This window comes from Eschrichtius robustus, chromosome 12 (assembly GCF_028021215.1).
Source record: "Eschrichtius robustus isolate mEscRob2 chromosome 12, mEscRob2.pri, whole genome shotgun sequence".
In the NCBI taxonomy this organism is placed as follows: Eukaryota; Metazoa; Chordata; class Mammalia; order Artiodactyla; family Eschrichtiidae; genus Eschrichtius; species Eschrichtius robustus.
Window position 1 is genome coordinate 85,482,525 of NC_090835.1, and position 15,991 is coordinate 85,498,515.

The 15,991-nt window shown below is 51.0% G+C and overlaps 1 protein-coding gene across 4 annotated transcripts; it reads right to left on the reverse strand.

Annotated features, from left to right (window-relative positions):
* Positions 1–1,012: 1,012 nt before the first annotated feature.
* ABCF1 (ATP binding cassette subfamily F member 1) lies at positions 1,013–14,036 on the reverse strand. 4 transcript variants are annotated; one of them, XM_068558006.1, is made up of 25 exons: positions 13,915–14,036; positions 10,201–10,247; positions 9,903–10,001; positions 9,617–9,743; positions 9,429–9,466; positions 9,234–9,344; positions 8,487–8,561; positions 8,292–8,405; positions 7,234–7,338; positions 6,849–6,971; positions 6,370–6,470; positions 6,187–6,272; positions 5,732–5,871; positions 5,498–5,646; positions 5,116–5,199; positions 4,791–4,915; positions 4,488–4,600; positions 4,193–4,364; positions 4,016–4,090; positions 3,862–3,932; positions 2,587–2,619; positions 2,334–2,502; positions 2,068–2,132; positions 1,901–1,973; positions 1,013–1,755 (listed from the first exon to the last, which is right to left on the reverse strand). In XM_068558006.1, the coding sequence occupies exons 1-25, from the start codon at positions 13,985–13,987 to the stop codon at positions 1,589–1,591; spliced, it is 2,535 nt and encodes an 844-aa protein (XP_068414107.1). In that variant the 5' UTR covers positions 13,988–14,036; the 3' UTR covers positions 1,013–1,588. The 4 variants fall into 4 exon arrangements, with proteins under 4 accessions (XP_068414107.1, XP_068414105.1, XP_068414106.1 ...); XM_068558004.1 differs by having other exon boundaries at positions 5,116–5,244; XM_068558005.1 differs by having other exon boundaries at positions 9,617–9,746.
* Between the last annotated feature and the right edge of the window lie 1,955 nt (positions 14,037–15,991).

Genomic DNA, 15,991 nt, shown 5'->3' on the forward strand with positions numbered 1-15,991 from the left:
CAGCCATGTTCTCTCATTAACTCTCAAATAGTTTTTTCTTCTTTAGATCTGCCTTAGACCTGCTCTTTTCCTACATTCCAAAAATGGCTCCCTGTTCCTCATTACTAAAATCCTGGGACTTCCCTAGTGGTGCAGTTGTTAAGAATCTACCTGCCAATGCAGGGCACACCGGTTCAAGCCCTGGTCCGGGAAGATCCCACGTGCTGCGGAGCACCTAAGCCCGTGCACTACAACTACTGAGCCTGTGCTCTAGAGCCCACGAGCCACAACTACTGAGCCCATGTGCCACAACTACTGAGGCCCACGCACCTAGAGCCCGTGCTCCACAACAAGAGAAGCCACCGCAATGAGAAGCCCGCGCATCACAACGAAGAGTAGCCCCCACTCGCCGCAACTAGTGAAAGCCTGTGCGCAGCAACAAAGACCCAACGCAGCCAACAATAAATTAATAAATAAATTTTTAAAAAAGAATCCTTACTATTTCAAGGTCCACCCTCAAGTCATCCCGCCAAATAACCAAGTTCTGGATAATCTTTCTCTTCTATGAGCTCAAGGCAACTTAGAATCTAGAGCACCACACATTTGGCAATTAATCGTATCACGCTATACACTCATGTCTTATTTTCTAAGTCTTCTCTATCCAGACTATTCATGAAGGCAGACCTCGTCTCTTCCCTTTTTGCATACCGCACGGTGCTGTACATGTTGGCTGATTTAGTAACGTCTGGGAGGATCAGCTCTCTGGTCCCTGATACCAGGGCGGAGCTTGGATAGTGAGAAACCCGAGTGTCCTAGTTGGAAGGGATGACTCACTTTCCCTTGTCCTTGTCGGAAGGGCTGTGGGAAGGGAGGGAGGCCCCTCAAACAGTGAGCACCATCTAAAGTGCAGTAAGACTGCAAGTCAGACCCACGTGTACTGGTGGGGAAGAGAGGATACTAACCGCTGCTAGTAAACCGAACAAAGCAAATCAAGAGTAAGAACAGTTCCAGCTCCCACGAAATCTCCAAACAGTGACAGGGCGGTGCAACTCCTTTCCTTTATTTCTTCCCCTTGTAAAGGGTGATTCGAGTTCAGCAGCATTCATTTCCTGCCCCCAAGTCCCCAACCAGACTAGAGACTGCAGGCACCAAATCCTGGGTGACAGCACAGGCCTCAGAACTCTCCTCCAGCTCTGAGCTGCACCAGCTGTTTGTACCAGTTAGGCCAGCATTAAATCCACCAGAAAAAAGCAGCACCACTCACAGAACAGGGCAGCAGCTGGGCCTGAAGCTTTGAGGCGGACCAGACGCAGGCTTCTGAGTGAGGACAGAGTCTCAGACAACTGGCCACACGAGCTTGGCTGGATGGAACCCCATAACAAAGCTCACCTCTGCTTGTACAGAGGGATTTCAAGGACAAGGCCAGCTCAGTTATCTGAAGAGAGCAATCAGACAAGTCTTTCAGAGAAGAGGAAGCAATCAAAGCGGTATCCTGGTCACATCAAGACCACGCTCCGCCTTCATGTACCCGAGTAGCTGCTGCGCCAGCTGCAGACCAGAGCAGGCTTCCGAGTGGAGAGGAGACGAGGGGATGTCCAGGAAGGAAAGCTCACTCTCGGGGCCGGTTGACCACGACTTCACCCAGGGCCTCCAACACCTCCCGCTTGTAGTCTTCGAAGTCACCATCGATCTGGCTAACGCTCTGCTCCTCCACCACCCACAGCTGGCAGTTGGTTTCTGTGATAAGTCGGGCATCATGGCTGACGACGATCACAGCTTTGAAGAAAGATGGCGAGAACGGAGGGCAGGGAGGAAGGAGGAAGAGGGGAATCAGAACCTGAGAGGAGGGCGCCCAGCCGAAAGACACCACAGCCCCGTCCCCAAGGCGGGGAGGAGGAGGGCGCGCCCTGAGCTGACTCACCACCCTTGTATTCGTTGATGGCCTCCCCAAGAGCGTCGATAGACTCAATGTCCAGGTTATTGGTGGGCTCGTCCTATGGGGGAGGAGGCATCCCGTGACTGAGAGTTACGACTCCTACCTTTCCTTTCTGTCACCCTTACCCCAGCCCTGAAGTCCAGCTCACTCACCAAGATGAGGACATCAGGCTCCCGACAGGCCAGCTCTGCAAACACAACTCGGGCTTTCTGCCCACCTGTAGCAAAGGGAAAGGAGATCCACCGCACCTTTCACCACCTAACATTTCTCCAGGTAAACCCTGAATGTGTGTGTGTGTGTGTGCACGTGCGCACGCAGTGAGGTCCCCCAAGTCCCAGTTCCTCTTTCCTCCTGCCTCTAGGGACAGTCTGCAGGTATGAAGGCTAAGGACGGGGACACCTGCCCTGGCCCCTGGTACCAGAGAGTTTGCAGATCTGTATGGTGTGGGCGTGACTCTCCAGGCCGAAGCGGCCCAGGCACTTGCGGGCATCCTGGTAGGGCAGGTTGAAGCCCTGCTGCAAGTACTCGGTGGGCGTCTCCTCCATGTGCAGCTGCTCTGCGTACTGCTGGTTGAAGAAGCCAATTTTCTGCCCGAGAGGAGAAGGAGGTGGTCGGTCAAAGTCATACTTCCTCTGTCGGCCTCTTACTCCCTGATTCCCAAAGCCACTTACCAGCCGGTGGTTCTTCCTCATTTCCCCACGAGTCTGCAAGGAAAAAGCAAGGGGGGAGCTAAGGGGAAGGGGAAAGGAGCTGCAGCTCCACACCCCAACTTTTCTGAAGGGGAGCTAAACACCAGAACCGGGCTGGGAACAAGCCAGTGTGAGAAAGGGGACACGGGCGTGCTCCTGAACGTGACCAAGGCAGGCCCAGGAAATCAGAAGCAAGAAGAGAATCAAGGAGGGGGAGACAAAAAGCAGAGATTCAGAACCAGGAGCAGACTGACCACAAGTAAAGGACCCCCATCCCCAACCCCGCCTTCCAGCAAGATGTTTTCAGGGTTCCACCTCAGATGGGGATTAAGAGACAGTTTGTGGGAGGATCTAGAACACCTTTCTGAAGATCTACTCTCTGTGGGTATGAGGCAATGGGCCCTCTCAACACTTTCTTGGAGGGCGGACAGATGGCTACAACCCACCTAAGCACTACATAACGCCGCAAAAGTCCCCAAAGCAATTCTAGGGAATTTATCCTAAGGAAAACTAAATTCATGAACAGGTATAATACGACCATTTACTATAATTTTGTCCTTTAGTGAAAAATCAGAAATAATCTAAACGACTGACATCAAATAAACTATGGCAGATCCATACGAAATGAATGCACACATAGGATTACTGGCATGGAAAAACGCTTGATGTACATTATCTGGAAAAAGCTGGTTACAGAACAATTCACACGATAGGCCACTTTCGTTAAAAAAAAATTATATGCACGCTTGTAAAGGAAAAAAGGGGAAAGCAATCCATCAAAATTAATACAGGTGACCTCTAGATTTTTCTCTGGCTTACGCAATTTTTCTTTTTTTTTTTCAGCTGCGCCGCGCAGCTTGAGGGATCTTAGTTCACCGACCAGAGATTGAACCCAGGCCCATGGCAGTGAAAGCTCCGAGTCCTTACCACTGGACCGCCAGGGAATTCCCTGGCTTGTGCAATTTCTAACCTCTCTACAATGGGCATGTATTTCTTGCATAACTGAAACACATGGCAGGGGGCAGAGGGGGAGGCACGTGCCCCTAGCCTGGCCCCACTTCTCCTGGCTCTTCTCCCCGCCTGATCTAAACTGTCCTCCTCTACAGCACCTCTCAAGGAAACACACCATCCATGACAAGTTCTATATTTAACTCTCCACGGCACAGAGGGGCCCCCGACTGCAGCCTCTGGGGCACAGCCGTGTGCTCACGCTTCGCTCGCTCGTCGCCGTCCCCCCTTCCTGGCTCCCGGACTCACCGGCGTCAGCTTGCCTGTCAGCAGCAGCAGCAGGGTGCTCTTCCCCACACCGTTAGGGCCCACGATGCAGACTGCCAGAAGGAAGACAGAGGTCAAAGAGGCGAGGTCCCCAGAAACTCTCCCCGGGGCTCCTGAGCCTCCCCTGCCAACTCACTCCTTGAGTCCATGTCAATGCCAAAATCCAGATTCTTAAAGAGTGGTTTCTGCCCCTCATAGCCAAACGTCACACCTGAGAGGCCAGGAAAAGAAGCACTTTATTTTCTCTTCAGAGTCCCCCGAGGGTGCCCCGAATGTCCTGGCGTGGAGGGAAGGCAGGGCCGCGGCCGCTCACCGTGCAGGCCCAGCACCGGAGGGCTGAGCGGCGGCGGGTCGGGGAACGTGAAGCGCACGGTGTACTCCCTGGGGCGCTTCAGGAGCTCGGGGGCCTCCTGTGACTCCTCATCCTGGTTCTTCCTCCGGCACTTCTGCTGCTTTCGAGTCAGGGCTTCCTTTGTTTGCTTTTCCTGGGGAAGAAGGGGAAAGGGAGACATCCGCACCCTTCACAGAAGGCCTCGAAAGGCAGGCAGGGCCCGAGTCTCGCTCCTTCTCTTGAGAAGACCCCATCCCAGGAAGACCCAGGTGCTCACCGCCTGCTTGGTCGACTTGCCGCCCGCCTTTAACTCCTTCAGCTTTTTCTCCTGCTTCTCATACTGCTTCAGCAGTTCCTTCTGCTTCTGCTGGTACATCTTCTTGAAGGTCACTGGGGCAAGAGAGGGGAATGGGCATCGATGGTTGTCCCTCTCCCCAGCAGGATGCGGGAGGATGGGGGCAGGCGTCGTTGTCTAGAATTCTGAAAGACTCAGAATTATCACCACAACCCTACAGGCCCTCCCTCCCAGGCCTTTCTCCAGGAACCACCCCTTTCCTTGCCCCCAAACGATCCTCCTTACTGTAATTGCCCCTGTAGTAATGGAGCCGCTGGGCATCAAGATGGATGATATCGGTACAGACGTCATCCAGGAAGCCCTGGTCATGGGAGACGATGAGCAGCGTCTTCCGCCAGCCTTGGAGGTAGCTGGGTTTTAGAGAAGTGTGGAAATGTCACAATGGCCAGGTTAGGGTGGAGTCAGGGGAAGCAGACAGAGCATGGGGGGCAGGGAGTGAAAGAGCGGGGGCTGGAGTGCGAGCTGTCAAGGGCAGAGTGGAGACCAGCTAGAGGAAATGAGGGCAGAATGCGAACCAACGATGCAAAGGCTGTAATCAAGGGCTACTCACTTATTGAGCCAGATGACAGCGTTGAGGTCCAGGTGGTTGGTGGGCTCATCCAACATCAGCAGTGTGGGCTCCATGAATAGCGCCCTAGAGGGCACGGCAGCAGAATGCAGAGTCAGGGGGAAGACGACCCTTGCTCAGAGAACCCAGAGAAGCCTCTGGTAAGTGGAGCCTGAGACCATGAACACTCCTTCCCAATCTCTCCTTAGACAGTTCCCAAGCAGGAGACACAGAGACAGAATACACCCCCAGGGAGGGAGAAAAGACCCCGAGTCTGACAAGGCAGACAGTAAGGGAGGGAGAAGATGGCCTTAGAAGAACGGGAAGAAGGGAAAGAGCCCTGGTGGACGGAGGCTGGAAGGGAGGGTGGTGAGGGGGGTCCCACCTGGCCAGGGAGACGCGCATGCGCCAGCCCCCCGAGAACTTCTGTGTGGGTCGATTCTGCATCTCAGGGTCAAAGCCCAGACCGGCCAGGATCCGGCGGGCTTTGGCCTCTGCAGCTGCCGCCCCGGTAGCCCGCAATTCCTCATACACCTGGGAGGAGGGAGAAGGGGACACATGCTGCGAGGTCCCAGGAGCCCCCAGTCTTAGCCCATGTCCCCTGCGCCATCTCCTCTACCTTCTCGAGCCTCTCGGCAGCCGCGTCATCGCCCTGCTCCAGCTGTCCCTGAAGCTGCCGCTCCTCTTCCAACAGCTTCAAGCGCTTGGTGTCGGCTCGGAGAACAGCCTGCACGGCCGGCGTCTCATCGGCTACCACCTCTGGGGGCAGGGGAGAAGTCAGGGTGTCCCAGGGGCCAAGCCTCCTATTCCCTCTTCCCTGCAGCTCTGTTTCTGGTTTGCCTGACCCTGCCCAGCTCTTTGTACTTGTTCCAAATAAAATATTCTCCAGTCTCTCATCTCTTCTCCCCCTTCTTTAGCACCATTTCCCAGTGCCCAGTCTCCCCACATAACCCTTCCAACTCTACAACCACGGTTTCTTCTATTCTTGGTTGGCTCCTGTACCCCAGTGGCGGCCCCCCTCAGGCCCCTCGGTTTCACCTCCCCACCAAGCCCCTCTCCCACCAGCGGCCTCACCCTGCTCACAGAGCAGCACGTCGATGTTGGGAGGGATGCTCAGGGCTCGGTTGGCGATGTGCTTGAGGAGAGTGGTCTTGCCCTTGCTGGGGGATGAGAGCTTTTAGGACCAGGCCGCCTCAGAGAAGTCTCTTCTCCTTCTAGCCCCGCCCCTCTCATAGCTCCAGCCCCTCCTCTCCTCACCCATTGGGTCCCACCAGCCCATAGCGGCGGCTGGCGACAATGTACAGGTCTGCGTTGACAAACAGCTCCTTGCCGTGGGCGGAGATGCTGAACTTCTCCAGCTGCAGTTGTCAGGGAAGGAGCGAGCACATGAGAACTCTCCCTTCCAGACAGCAGCTGCAGCTTTCTCTCTGCAGGGAAGTCCCCTCTTCTCACCACACCGGCCCCTTCCCCAACCACTGCCTCTAATCGGAGTCTCCAGATCCTAAGCGCGGCCAGCCTGTCCCGCCTTGCTTCCCTCCAAGGGTGGACCCTTATGCTGGTTCTTCTATCTTCTCACTCAAGTTGGCAGAACTCAAGGTGTAGAGAATGGCTCCAAGCTTTCTTCCCAATGGACTTCCCATTCATACCCACTTCCTCGGTTGCCGTGGCCACTCAGGGGAAGGTGAGAAGTGGCATGTCCCTGGGTGAGCTGGTAGAGGGGCCCCCTCAGATCTTACCTTGATGTCAGATGCATTTTCTAACATGGCCTGGCGGGAAGACACCTCTGCTTGCGACACGGAAAAGTCATTTTCAGCAGCATTGGCTGCTTTTAATGAAGCCACCTGGCGCTCATACTCCATCTGAGAAGGAAGGAAAAATCACATTTGAGGCTATTGCCTGCCACTTTCCCATCACCACAATACAGCCCCACGTCACCAGACACCGAGACAAGGCTCACAGAGCGCAATTATTTCCTTACTCCAACTGTTCTACTTGACATAGCACCCAAAGCGCTCCTTCTTGTCCCCTAATTCACATGTCCCCCCTTGAAGCATTAAGGAAAAAAAAAAAAAAAAAAATCAGATTCTCCCACCTTTGACCACCAAGAACCCAAGGTTTTACCTGTTTCTTCAGTTTCTTCTTTTCCTTCTTGCTAAGGTGAGCGTAGGGATCATCAGCCTTGGACTCCCCTTCTTCCTCCTCCTCCTCTCCTTCTTCCTCTGAGCCCTGTGAGAACCAGGGGATGGTAAAAACAAGGGACCCCTTCTAGAACTCAGACTTCACATCACGTACCCCCAGTTCCACAGTCAGCTCTGTCTCTCTCCACCAGGGTCCTGAAATACACTGGTGGATCTGCTCCCATTCTCATACCCGCCCTGCTCTCCTTGCAGCCCTGTATCCATTTTTGCCACCAGAAATGGTATGAGTATTTATGTATGAAATGTAATAATGTATGTGTACCTGTAACTATGTACTGTAACTATGTAACTGCCAATACAGTGTAATTGAGGGTTATATGAGGTTCTTTTTCTCATGTATCAGTGGCCTACACATTAACATGCAGGGAAAAGGTCTGGAAGCCCTAGCATACAGTCACTGAGAAATCCAGCAAAATCAGAACTAGCAAGTGCTAACGGTACGAGGGAGCTCAGAGATCACTAGATCACACAGATGAGAAAACTGAGACCCAAGGAGATGGAAAAATGTACTCAAGGTCACACAGTGAGTGGCAAGAGCCAGAACTCAGACTGACTGAGGCTAAGGCCCACATCATTTCCTCTCTGGATCAGGAGTTGCCAATGATGGCCCTTGAGCTAAGAACGGTTTTTACATTTTCAAGGAATTTTTCCAAAAATAGAAAAGAAGAAGAATATGCATCAGAGATTGCATATGGCCTACAAAGCCAAAAATATTTATTATGTGTCCCTTTATAGAAGTTTGCCTGGGACTTGCCTGGTGGTCCAGTGGTTAGGACTCCATGGTTTCAGTGCCATGGGCCCGGGTTCAATCCCTGGTTGGGGAACTAAGATCCCGCAAGCCGCGTGGCAGGGACAAAAAAAAAAAAAAGTTTGCCAACTCCTGCTCTGGAGAGTAAGAGCACCCCCAGATCCTGCCCCCTGCCCAAGGGCCACAGAGTCCTAGTCCCTCAGCCCACCTTCCCCCAACACCAAAATACAAACCTGCTCTGCCTTCTTGGCCTTCTCCTTCCCTTGCTTGGGTGGTTCCTCTTCTTTTGTTATTTCCTCTTCATCCTCCTCCTCTTCATTGTCCAGAGCAGCAAATTTATTTTGAGGCTACCAGGGAAAAGACAGCAAGTTTGATGAAATGCTCTAATTCCTGAGACCCAGCCCCTCCTCCTGCCTATACTCCCTCACCTTGGCTTTCCCCTTTGACTTCTCCTCCTTTCCCTTTTTGCCCTTGAGCCCTGGCTGTTGTTCCTGAGATACAGCCTGGAGAAGACACACACAGACACACACAAATTAATTTGCTATATTGTAGCTTAACAAGAGTTTCTAGGGAGTCTAGGAGTAGCAGTTAACTATACTGAGTCTGCCAGGGAGAAAATGAGACCCAGAAAAACCCTAGTCTCCGGCTGGATAAAGATAGTGAAGAGGCGACTAGAGAATATCAGCAAAGCTAAGGGACTGTGAGTCAGGCAAGTGAGCCACGTGGGTGAGATGGCCCTAGCAATGGAGGGCTTCCTCAAGAGGACAAATCTCGAGAAGAGGTAATGGATGTGGGCTTAGTGAAGGTGTTCTAGGAAGAGGGAAGACAAGGCATAAAGAACAAAGGTTTCAACACACAGTCAAGCTGGATGCCAAGATGTGATCAGGCTAATCTGAAAGGTATACATGGAGAAGTCCCAAGTAACCCTGCAGAGGGGTCCAAGTGGAAGGGCAAAGACCCGAAGGCCTTTGTTTTATATTTTGAGTTTGAAAGCAACAGGATCACTGTAAATTTCCGAGTGATGAAGAGTATTTTAAAAAGCTGACTTTGACAGTGTAAGCAAGACTGGCCTAGAAGAGCTAGCTGAAAAGCAGGAAAAGAAGCCAGGAAATTACCACACTGTGGCCAGAGGTGCTACACAGGGTGGGAGTGACTGGCAGAGCCACCACTATCACCTTATTGATCCGATTTTTCTCTGGCTTGGCTGGCTTAGGAGGATGTTTTTCTTCCTCCTCCTCTTCTTCCTCACTCTGATCCTGAATCAGGGCTGCAAAAACATTACCACCCTGGAGAATGAAAGGGCCAGAGAAGTCAGCGGGATGGTCAAGGCTGCACCCCTGGGGTCTCTGTCTACCACACAGATGGCTTACTTTGGTTTTCTTCCCTCCTCGGGGTACTGGGGCAGGTACTGAAATGACAAGGGGAGAAGGTGAGACAGGAAAGGAGAATTACAATGTCCTGCTCCTTAATCTAATCCAGCTCCAAAAGCAAGGAATGAGGCTCCTGACTCTTCATGACTAAAGGGTTCCAGGTACCCATTTCCCCTCGGGACATTTACCCTCCTCCTCCTCATCACTGGCCGGCACTGAGAGCTTCTTAAGACGCTCCATGAGCTCCTTCTCCTCTCCGTCATCATCCACATCCTTTTTCCGACGGCTTTTTCGAGTGTCTCGCTTCTTTTTTTGCTGCTAAAAGCCAAACAGTGAGAGAATGAAGCCCAGGCCGCTGCTGTATCTCTGCTCCAGAGAGAGCTCTCCGTCAGCTGAGTGACCCAGTGCGGGCTGCAGAGGGGCTGGCGGACCCATGGAGGCCTCCATGTAGCGGTGGGGCCCGGACACCTGTACCTGCTGCTGCTGCTGCTGCTGCTGTTGCTGCTCCTTCTCCTTGAGCACTTTCTTTTCTTCCCCAGCCTGTCTGTCTTCTACTGCCAGCTCTTCGAAGAACTATAACGGGAGTTAAGATCTAGGTAAACATGGCTCAGAAACCAACCAAGCCCTTCACCACCACACACGAGCCCAGGGACCTTCCACTCCATCCCACCTTGCTCCCTCTCCTGACAAGACCTCGTCCCCTCCCTTGGGCCCCCACCGCCTTCAAAGGGCCACCTTCTGCTCGGAAACACCCACAGTCCTCTCTCCTCACCATCTTTTTGGTCTTCCTGTCCTTCTTCCCTTTCTTCACCACTTTGTCTAGAAGGTTAAGCAGACATTGTGAATGATGATTTGCAAATTCCAAAGCACCCTGATCTCTCCTGCCAAGCTCTCAGTGGTCCCCACCCTATTTACTGTTTTTCTAGCTCAACTACCGCTCCCTAGACATTGGCACTGTCCCACAAGACAGACAATGGTGGCTGGTCTAGGCTAGCAGTGAGAGGCAGAGAAGGAGAATTCACAGAGTGATGGCAGAGGTGAGAAGTAAGAGTATTCAGAGATGACTCCAATGTTTTTAGCTGGCAAAATTAGCTGGGCTATTGGTACCATTGATTAACGCAGGATATACTGGAAGAGAAGGACCCCTCTCCCCACCCCTACCACCCATGGGGGAGAAAGGTAGGACAAAAATATGAATTCAGTTAGGGATATGTCAGTTTTGGAACCTGCAGGCCATGGAAACAGAGCCATCTGGTAAGTCAACAGACACCTGGGTCTATGCCGCACCTGCTCCACTCGCATTTCTAGCACAAATCACGCTTGTTGTACTTAATTGGGCATCGGTCCTTCATCCTAGAGAGCAACCTGAGAGACTGCTTAACTTGTGTTCCCAGGGAGCAAAGTGGGAAGTCGATAAAAGTTTACTGACTGAACAAATTCCGACTTCTCCTTTCTGTCCATCCCCATTTCCCTGAAGGCAGGGGACTAGGTCTAACTCCCTCCCACATCAGACTGGGAGGCAGCCAGCAGCCTCGTGATTTCTCTCCACGCCCAGGCCTATCCACTATCACATTCGTCTCCCAACCATCCCATCCACCCACTGCTACCCAATTCTATCCAAAAGCACTCTTGCAATCACTTAGGTTTTTCTTCCCCAAAAAACCCCAAAACAAAGGCTTTCTGCTATCTACCACATTGAGTATTCTCAGACCAGATTTCCACCTAGTCCACAGTAATCATTTATTCAGATACTGAGCATCTACAGTGTCAAAAACTGGAGATAATAAAGGACAATCCCTGTAACTTAGGGCCTCACAGACTAAAAGGGCGCATCCTATCTTGTCTATCTCTGTTTCCCTATCCATACCCGTGTTCTGGACACTGGCTTCTCCTCGCTCCTTGGTTAACTCCCAGGCATGCTTGTGCCTGTCTTTGCTTAATCTGTGACCTCCATCCTGAACACATTTCAAAATCTGATCCCCATATTGGGTGACTAGCGTGATGGAACTGAAAAGATGTGCAGGAGAAAGGTTTTATAAGCTATTCCAAGGAGTCTAATCCTAAAGCCATTAAGAAGGAGGACTCACTGCAGTACACGAGAAGGAATGACATGATCAGCGCACCCTGACAACACTGAGAAGTGACTCAGACACTAATGTATCTCCAAGGACTAACACAACCACACCTCCTGACCATCGGGAGAGAAGCCTGTGCACAGGTTCAAGCGTGAGAAAGTATTATCAGCAAGGAACAGGAAAAGGCTAAGTGTGGCTAAAGCTATGCTATATCCTCCACGTCTCCCCCTCTAACGGCTCCTCCCCTTAGTAAGTACATCACTGAAGTGGCTCCTAATTTCAAAGCCAAGTAAAGCACTTTCCGTAACCTTACAATCTCCTCCCCCAATTACTGTTTCTATCCTTGTCTTCACTGAGTCTCAAAAGTGCAGTCCACACTAGCTCCACCTGCTCATCTCCCGTTCCTTTTTGAACATACTGCAACCTGATTCAGCTGTCATCTTCTAATGAATACTACTTTTCTCAAAGTTGTCACTGTCCCCTTAGTTGTTCAACCCGAAAAGGTTTCTTTGTAGTCCTTATTTTGCTTGATTACTTGGCAACATTCCATGCTACCGACCTCCTCATCCTTTTAATTCTCCTTTCCTGTTGCTACTTAGTGTCAGGGATCCTGCTGCTGCTGGTCTGCCTCTAGTTTCTCTGGCTGCTCGCCTTTCTCGGTCTCATCTCCTCAGCCTCCTTCTCTACCTTACTTCCCTTAATTGTTGAGGTTCTTTTGGGTTCCCACCTTCTACGTCTTTTCGTTTCAATCTGCATACACTCTCTAGGGGATGCCCCGTACAACTACACTCACCTGTGTCCTTACTCCTAGTCTAGAGCTCTCTCCACAGCCACCGAACAAACTCTCTCCTTGCCATCTCCTCTTAAAATTCCCCAGAAATCTCCAACTCAGCATTCAAAAGCTGACCTTACCTCTTCCCACTCCCCACTCCACAGCCCACTACTGCTTTCAATGAATAGCCTACTAACCGCTGCATTATTCAAGTGAGTGTCAGCCTTAATTCTTCTCCCTTGATTTAGCTGGTTCCCAGTTCTAGTCAATGCCCTGGCTTACTCTCTTACCACTTCTCACCTGGATCATTACCAGAGCCTCCTAAATGGTCTCCCTCTCTCCAACCATTCCTTATGCACTTCAATGGGTCCTCCTTCTTAATGTTTTTAGGACTAAGTTCCTTGGAGTAGTGTATAAAGCCTTTCATTATCTGTCTCCCGCATGTCTTCCCAACCCCATAACACTAGTCACACAATACTGGGAACCAGCCAGGCTCAACTACATCTCTACCTCTGCACTAACTGCACCCTCTGCTTACTTAGGATGTTCTTCCCCTTGCTAACTCACACTGATCCTTCAAGAACGAACTCGGCTATCACATATTCCTGGGAGGCTTTGCTGACACTCCCGCCCTATCTGATAGATGTTGCCCCTCTCTATGCTAGTCCCATAGCATTCTCAAGACATTCATCACACTCTGTCAGCCTCTGCCTGATTAATGCTCTGTCCCCTCCACTACACTTGCCCCTTCTCGATAGGCAAGGCTTATCTTTCATCCCTACACCTCCAGTTCTTCTGCACAGCACCAGGTACAAAGTAGGCATCCAATAAATGCCTGTAAAGTTAGTCACTGTATACCTACTATAATTATTTGTGTCCATTTTATCTCCCTCTTGAAGTACCTTCAAGCCTGGTAGGATGTCTTCGTATTTTTTTCTCCCCTCCCCAAAGCACAGCATTTACACTGCATAATTAAAAACAGGTACTCAATAAACATCCGCTGCTTTTAAGTAAACCTTAATCCTCCATTCCAACACCCAGTATCTATGCTCTTGCTCCAGTTGAGTCAGAAAGATGTCTTACGAAAGAGCGCAAGGAGTCATCCTCTCTTAAGAAGCAGGTGGGATAATGGGTTCCACGGGTGAGAGTGTGAGTGTGAGAATGTGTATGTGTGTGTGTGTGCGCGAGAGAGAGAGAGAGAGAGAGAAAGTAAGAGAGAGAGAAAGTGAGAGAGAGAGAGAGAGAGAGAGAGAGAGAGAGAGAGGAGGTCGAGGCACAGCTTGTATCAATATGTAAGTGCTGGATGTGGAATACCGTGTGGTGGGGAAGATGTCCAAAAGAGAAGAAAACAGGACTTTCTCAGTTTTCCCCATCTCTCCCTCGGTACCATACGCTCTTCCTCGTCTCTTTCCCAGTCTTACTGAAGTTCCTGCGTGACACCCCGGCACCTCTTCTTTCGCCGGCACCCCAAAAGCCCTCCTGCCAGGGCAAACTCTTCCCGGCCCCACTGAACGCATGCGCAGTAGCCCTCGCACGGCCCGGTCAATCTCGCGCCCCGTGACCCTCTCCTAAGACACGCACACACTTCTCTCTCTTCTTCTCTTTCCTATCTCCTTCCCTCTCTGCCTACCAGCCTCACCTGTGGGGCTCGTGGTCTCTCCGTCCCCGATCCACTCGGGCTCCGGCGTCTGCTGCTTGGGCCCCTTCGGCATCGCGGTGGCAGTTACGGCAATCTTGGCGACGCCGGGTGCTATTTCCGGTTCCGGCAGCTTGGGGCCCGGAACCAGGCGGGCTCTCTACGCCTGCGCTGTCGACCCCGCCCCCGGACGGCCCACAAGCGTGCCGCGCCTTCATCTCCCGGGAGCGCTTGCGGCGCGGGTCCGCCCGCTCGGGTCGCGACAGCAAGTTTATGACGGTTGGGGAACCCCAACCCAGTGACTCCGCGACGCCGCGTGACTAACGACTGAACATAATAATTTCCGACTAGTATGAAAGAGTGAAGTCATCTTTTGTCTTTTCTTTTTTTAAGAAACTGAATGCTACCTTGTACCAGCCCCTTATGTCTGGTTAGGAGCAGGAAGGCGCAGTCCACCGACTCAGGCAGAGGCCTTGTCGGTCAAGTGTTGAGATGTGTCACAAAATCCCGAGGTGTAGAGGTGTAAACGAGGAGGAACTCTAGCCTAACAAACAGAAATCACGGTGCGGTGGAGCTTCAGTTCACCTTTTTTTTTTGGTAACAGCTTTTCTGAGGTGTAATTGAGTTACCATAAACTGCATATACAGTAGACAGCCAATAAACTGCAAAGTGTACACTTTGATAAGTTCTGACATGTACACACCTGTTAAATCACCACCACAATCAATATTTGGGTCACTTCTTTTTTGTGTGTGTGTGACTCTTGGATTCATTGGAACTTCCTGACTTTTTTTTTTAGTAAATGTATTTATTTGTTTGTTTTTACTTTTGGCTGTGTTGGGTCGTCGTTTCGGTGTGTGGGCGTCTCATTGCAGTGGCTTCTCTTGTTGCAGAGCATGTGGGCTCTAGGCGCAAGGGCTCAGTAGTTGTGGCGCACGGGCTTAGTTGCTCCGCGGCATGTGGGATCTTACCGGATCAGGGATTGAACCTGTGTCCCCTGCATTGGCAGGTGGATTCTTAACCGCTGCGCCACCAGGGAAGTCCGGCCTTGGTGTTTTTTTTTTTTTTTTTGGCCCCGCCAACCCCACCCCGCCAGCCTCACCCCGTCACCCTCACCCCCCGGCCTTGGTGTTTTTAAGAGCTGGGCTGGCCCTCACATCTAGGCCATAGTGCTCTCACATTGAACATAACCTCAGAACACCCATGCCAGACAAGGCCAATCTGTGACTGTGAGGAAGTAAGACAGAGTCTATAATCTTGTGTAAGTGCAGACAAAAACAAGGTTACTATGCAAACCATAAATTCTAAACAGGTCCCTCTCAGCTAAAATGAGTAGTGGCTGCTTTTTTGCCAATTACAGCTTCAGCCATGTTTCATTTCTCCCCCCCAGAGGAGACTCCGTTATCTGTGGGTTCCACATATTCGGATTCAACCAACCTAGGATCAAAATATTAGGGGAAAAAAGAAATTCCAGGAAATTCCAAAAAGCAAATCTAAGTTTGCTGCATACCAGCTACTACTTACATAGCATTTACATTGTATTTATAACTATTTACATGGCATTTACATTGTATTCAGTATTATAAGTCATCTAGAGATGACAAAGTATAGGAGGGGATGTGTGCAGGTTATACGCAGATATTATGCCATCTTATACAAGGGACTTGAGCATCCTTGGATTTTGGCACATGAGGGGGTCCTGGAACCAATTCCCCATAGATACCGAGGGATGACTATTAAAATGTGAAATCATAGAATTGCTCCCACTTCCTGGGAGCACTCAATCTAGATTCCCCACTTCCTTGAATCTTCCCCCAAATCACCTAACACAAACCCTAATCCTGTCACTCCTAACCGTCTCTTAGTGAGATCTCTGCAGGTGATAAACCCAACTTTGTTTAACTAGAGGTGGTTCCTGTGTGGTCTTTGGTTGGAGGGCACTGACACTTTTACTGTCTTATTCTCTATTTCATGTCCAAATTCTAGCAGGGAGGCACTGGTAGAGGATGTTCATCCTCCTCTAATGTTTTTACCTGCTGAAGGGCCAAGAGTTTGCTTAGTACATGGCTGCCTGAATAAA

Excerpts from the sequence above, each read along its gene's own strand:
- ABCF1 (XM_068558003.1), bottom strand. The coding sequence starts at position 13,987 with ATGCCGAAGGGGCCCAAGCAGCAGACGCCGGAGCCCGAGTGGATCGGG. Across the intron at positions 5,647-5,731 it reads CTGCCGAGAGGCTCGAGAAG|GTGTATGAGGAATTGCGGGC; the intron begins GTAGAGGAGATG and ends CCCTCCTCCCAG. Across the intron at positions 4,091-4,192 it reads TCCGGTGCTGGGCCTGCACG|GTGTGACGTTTGGCTATGAG; the intron begins GTGAGCGGCCGC and ends CTGGCCTCTCAG.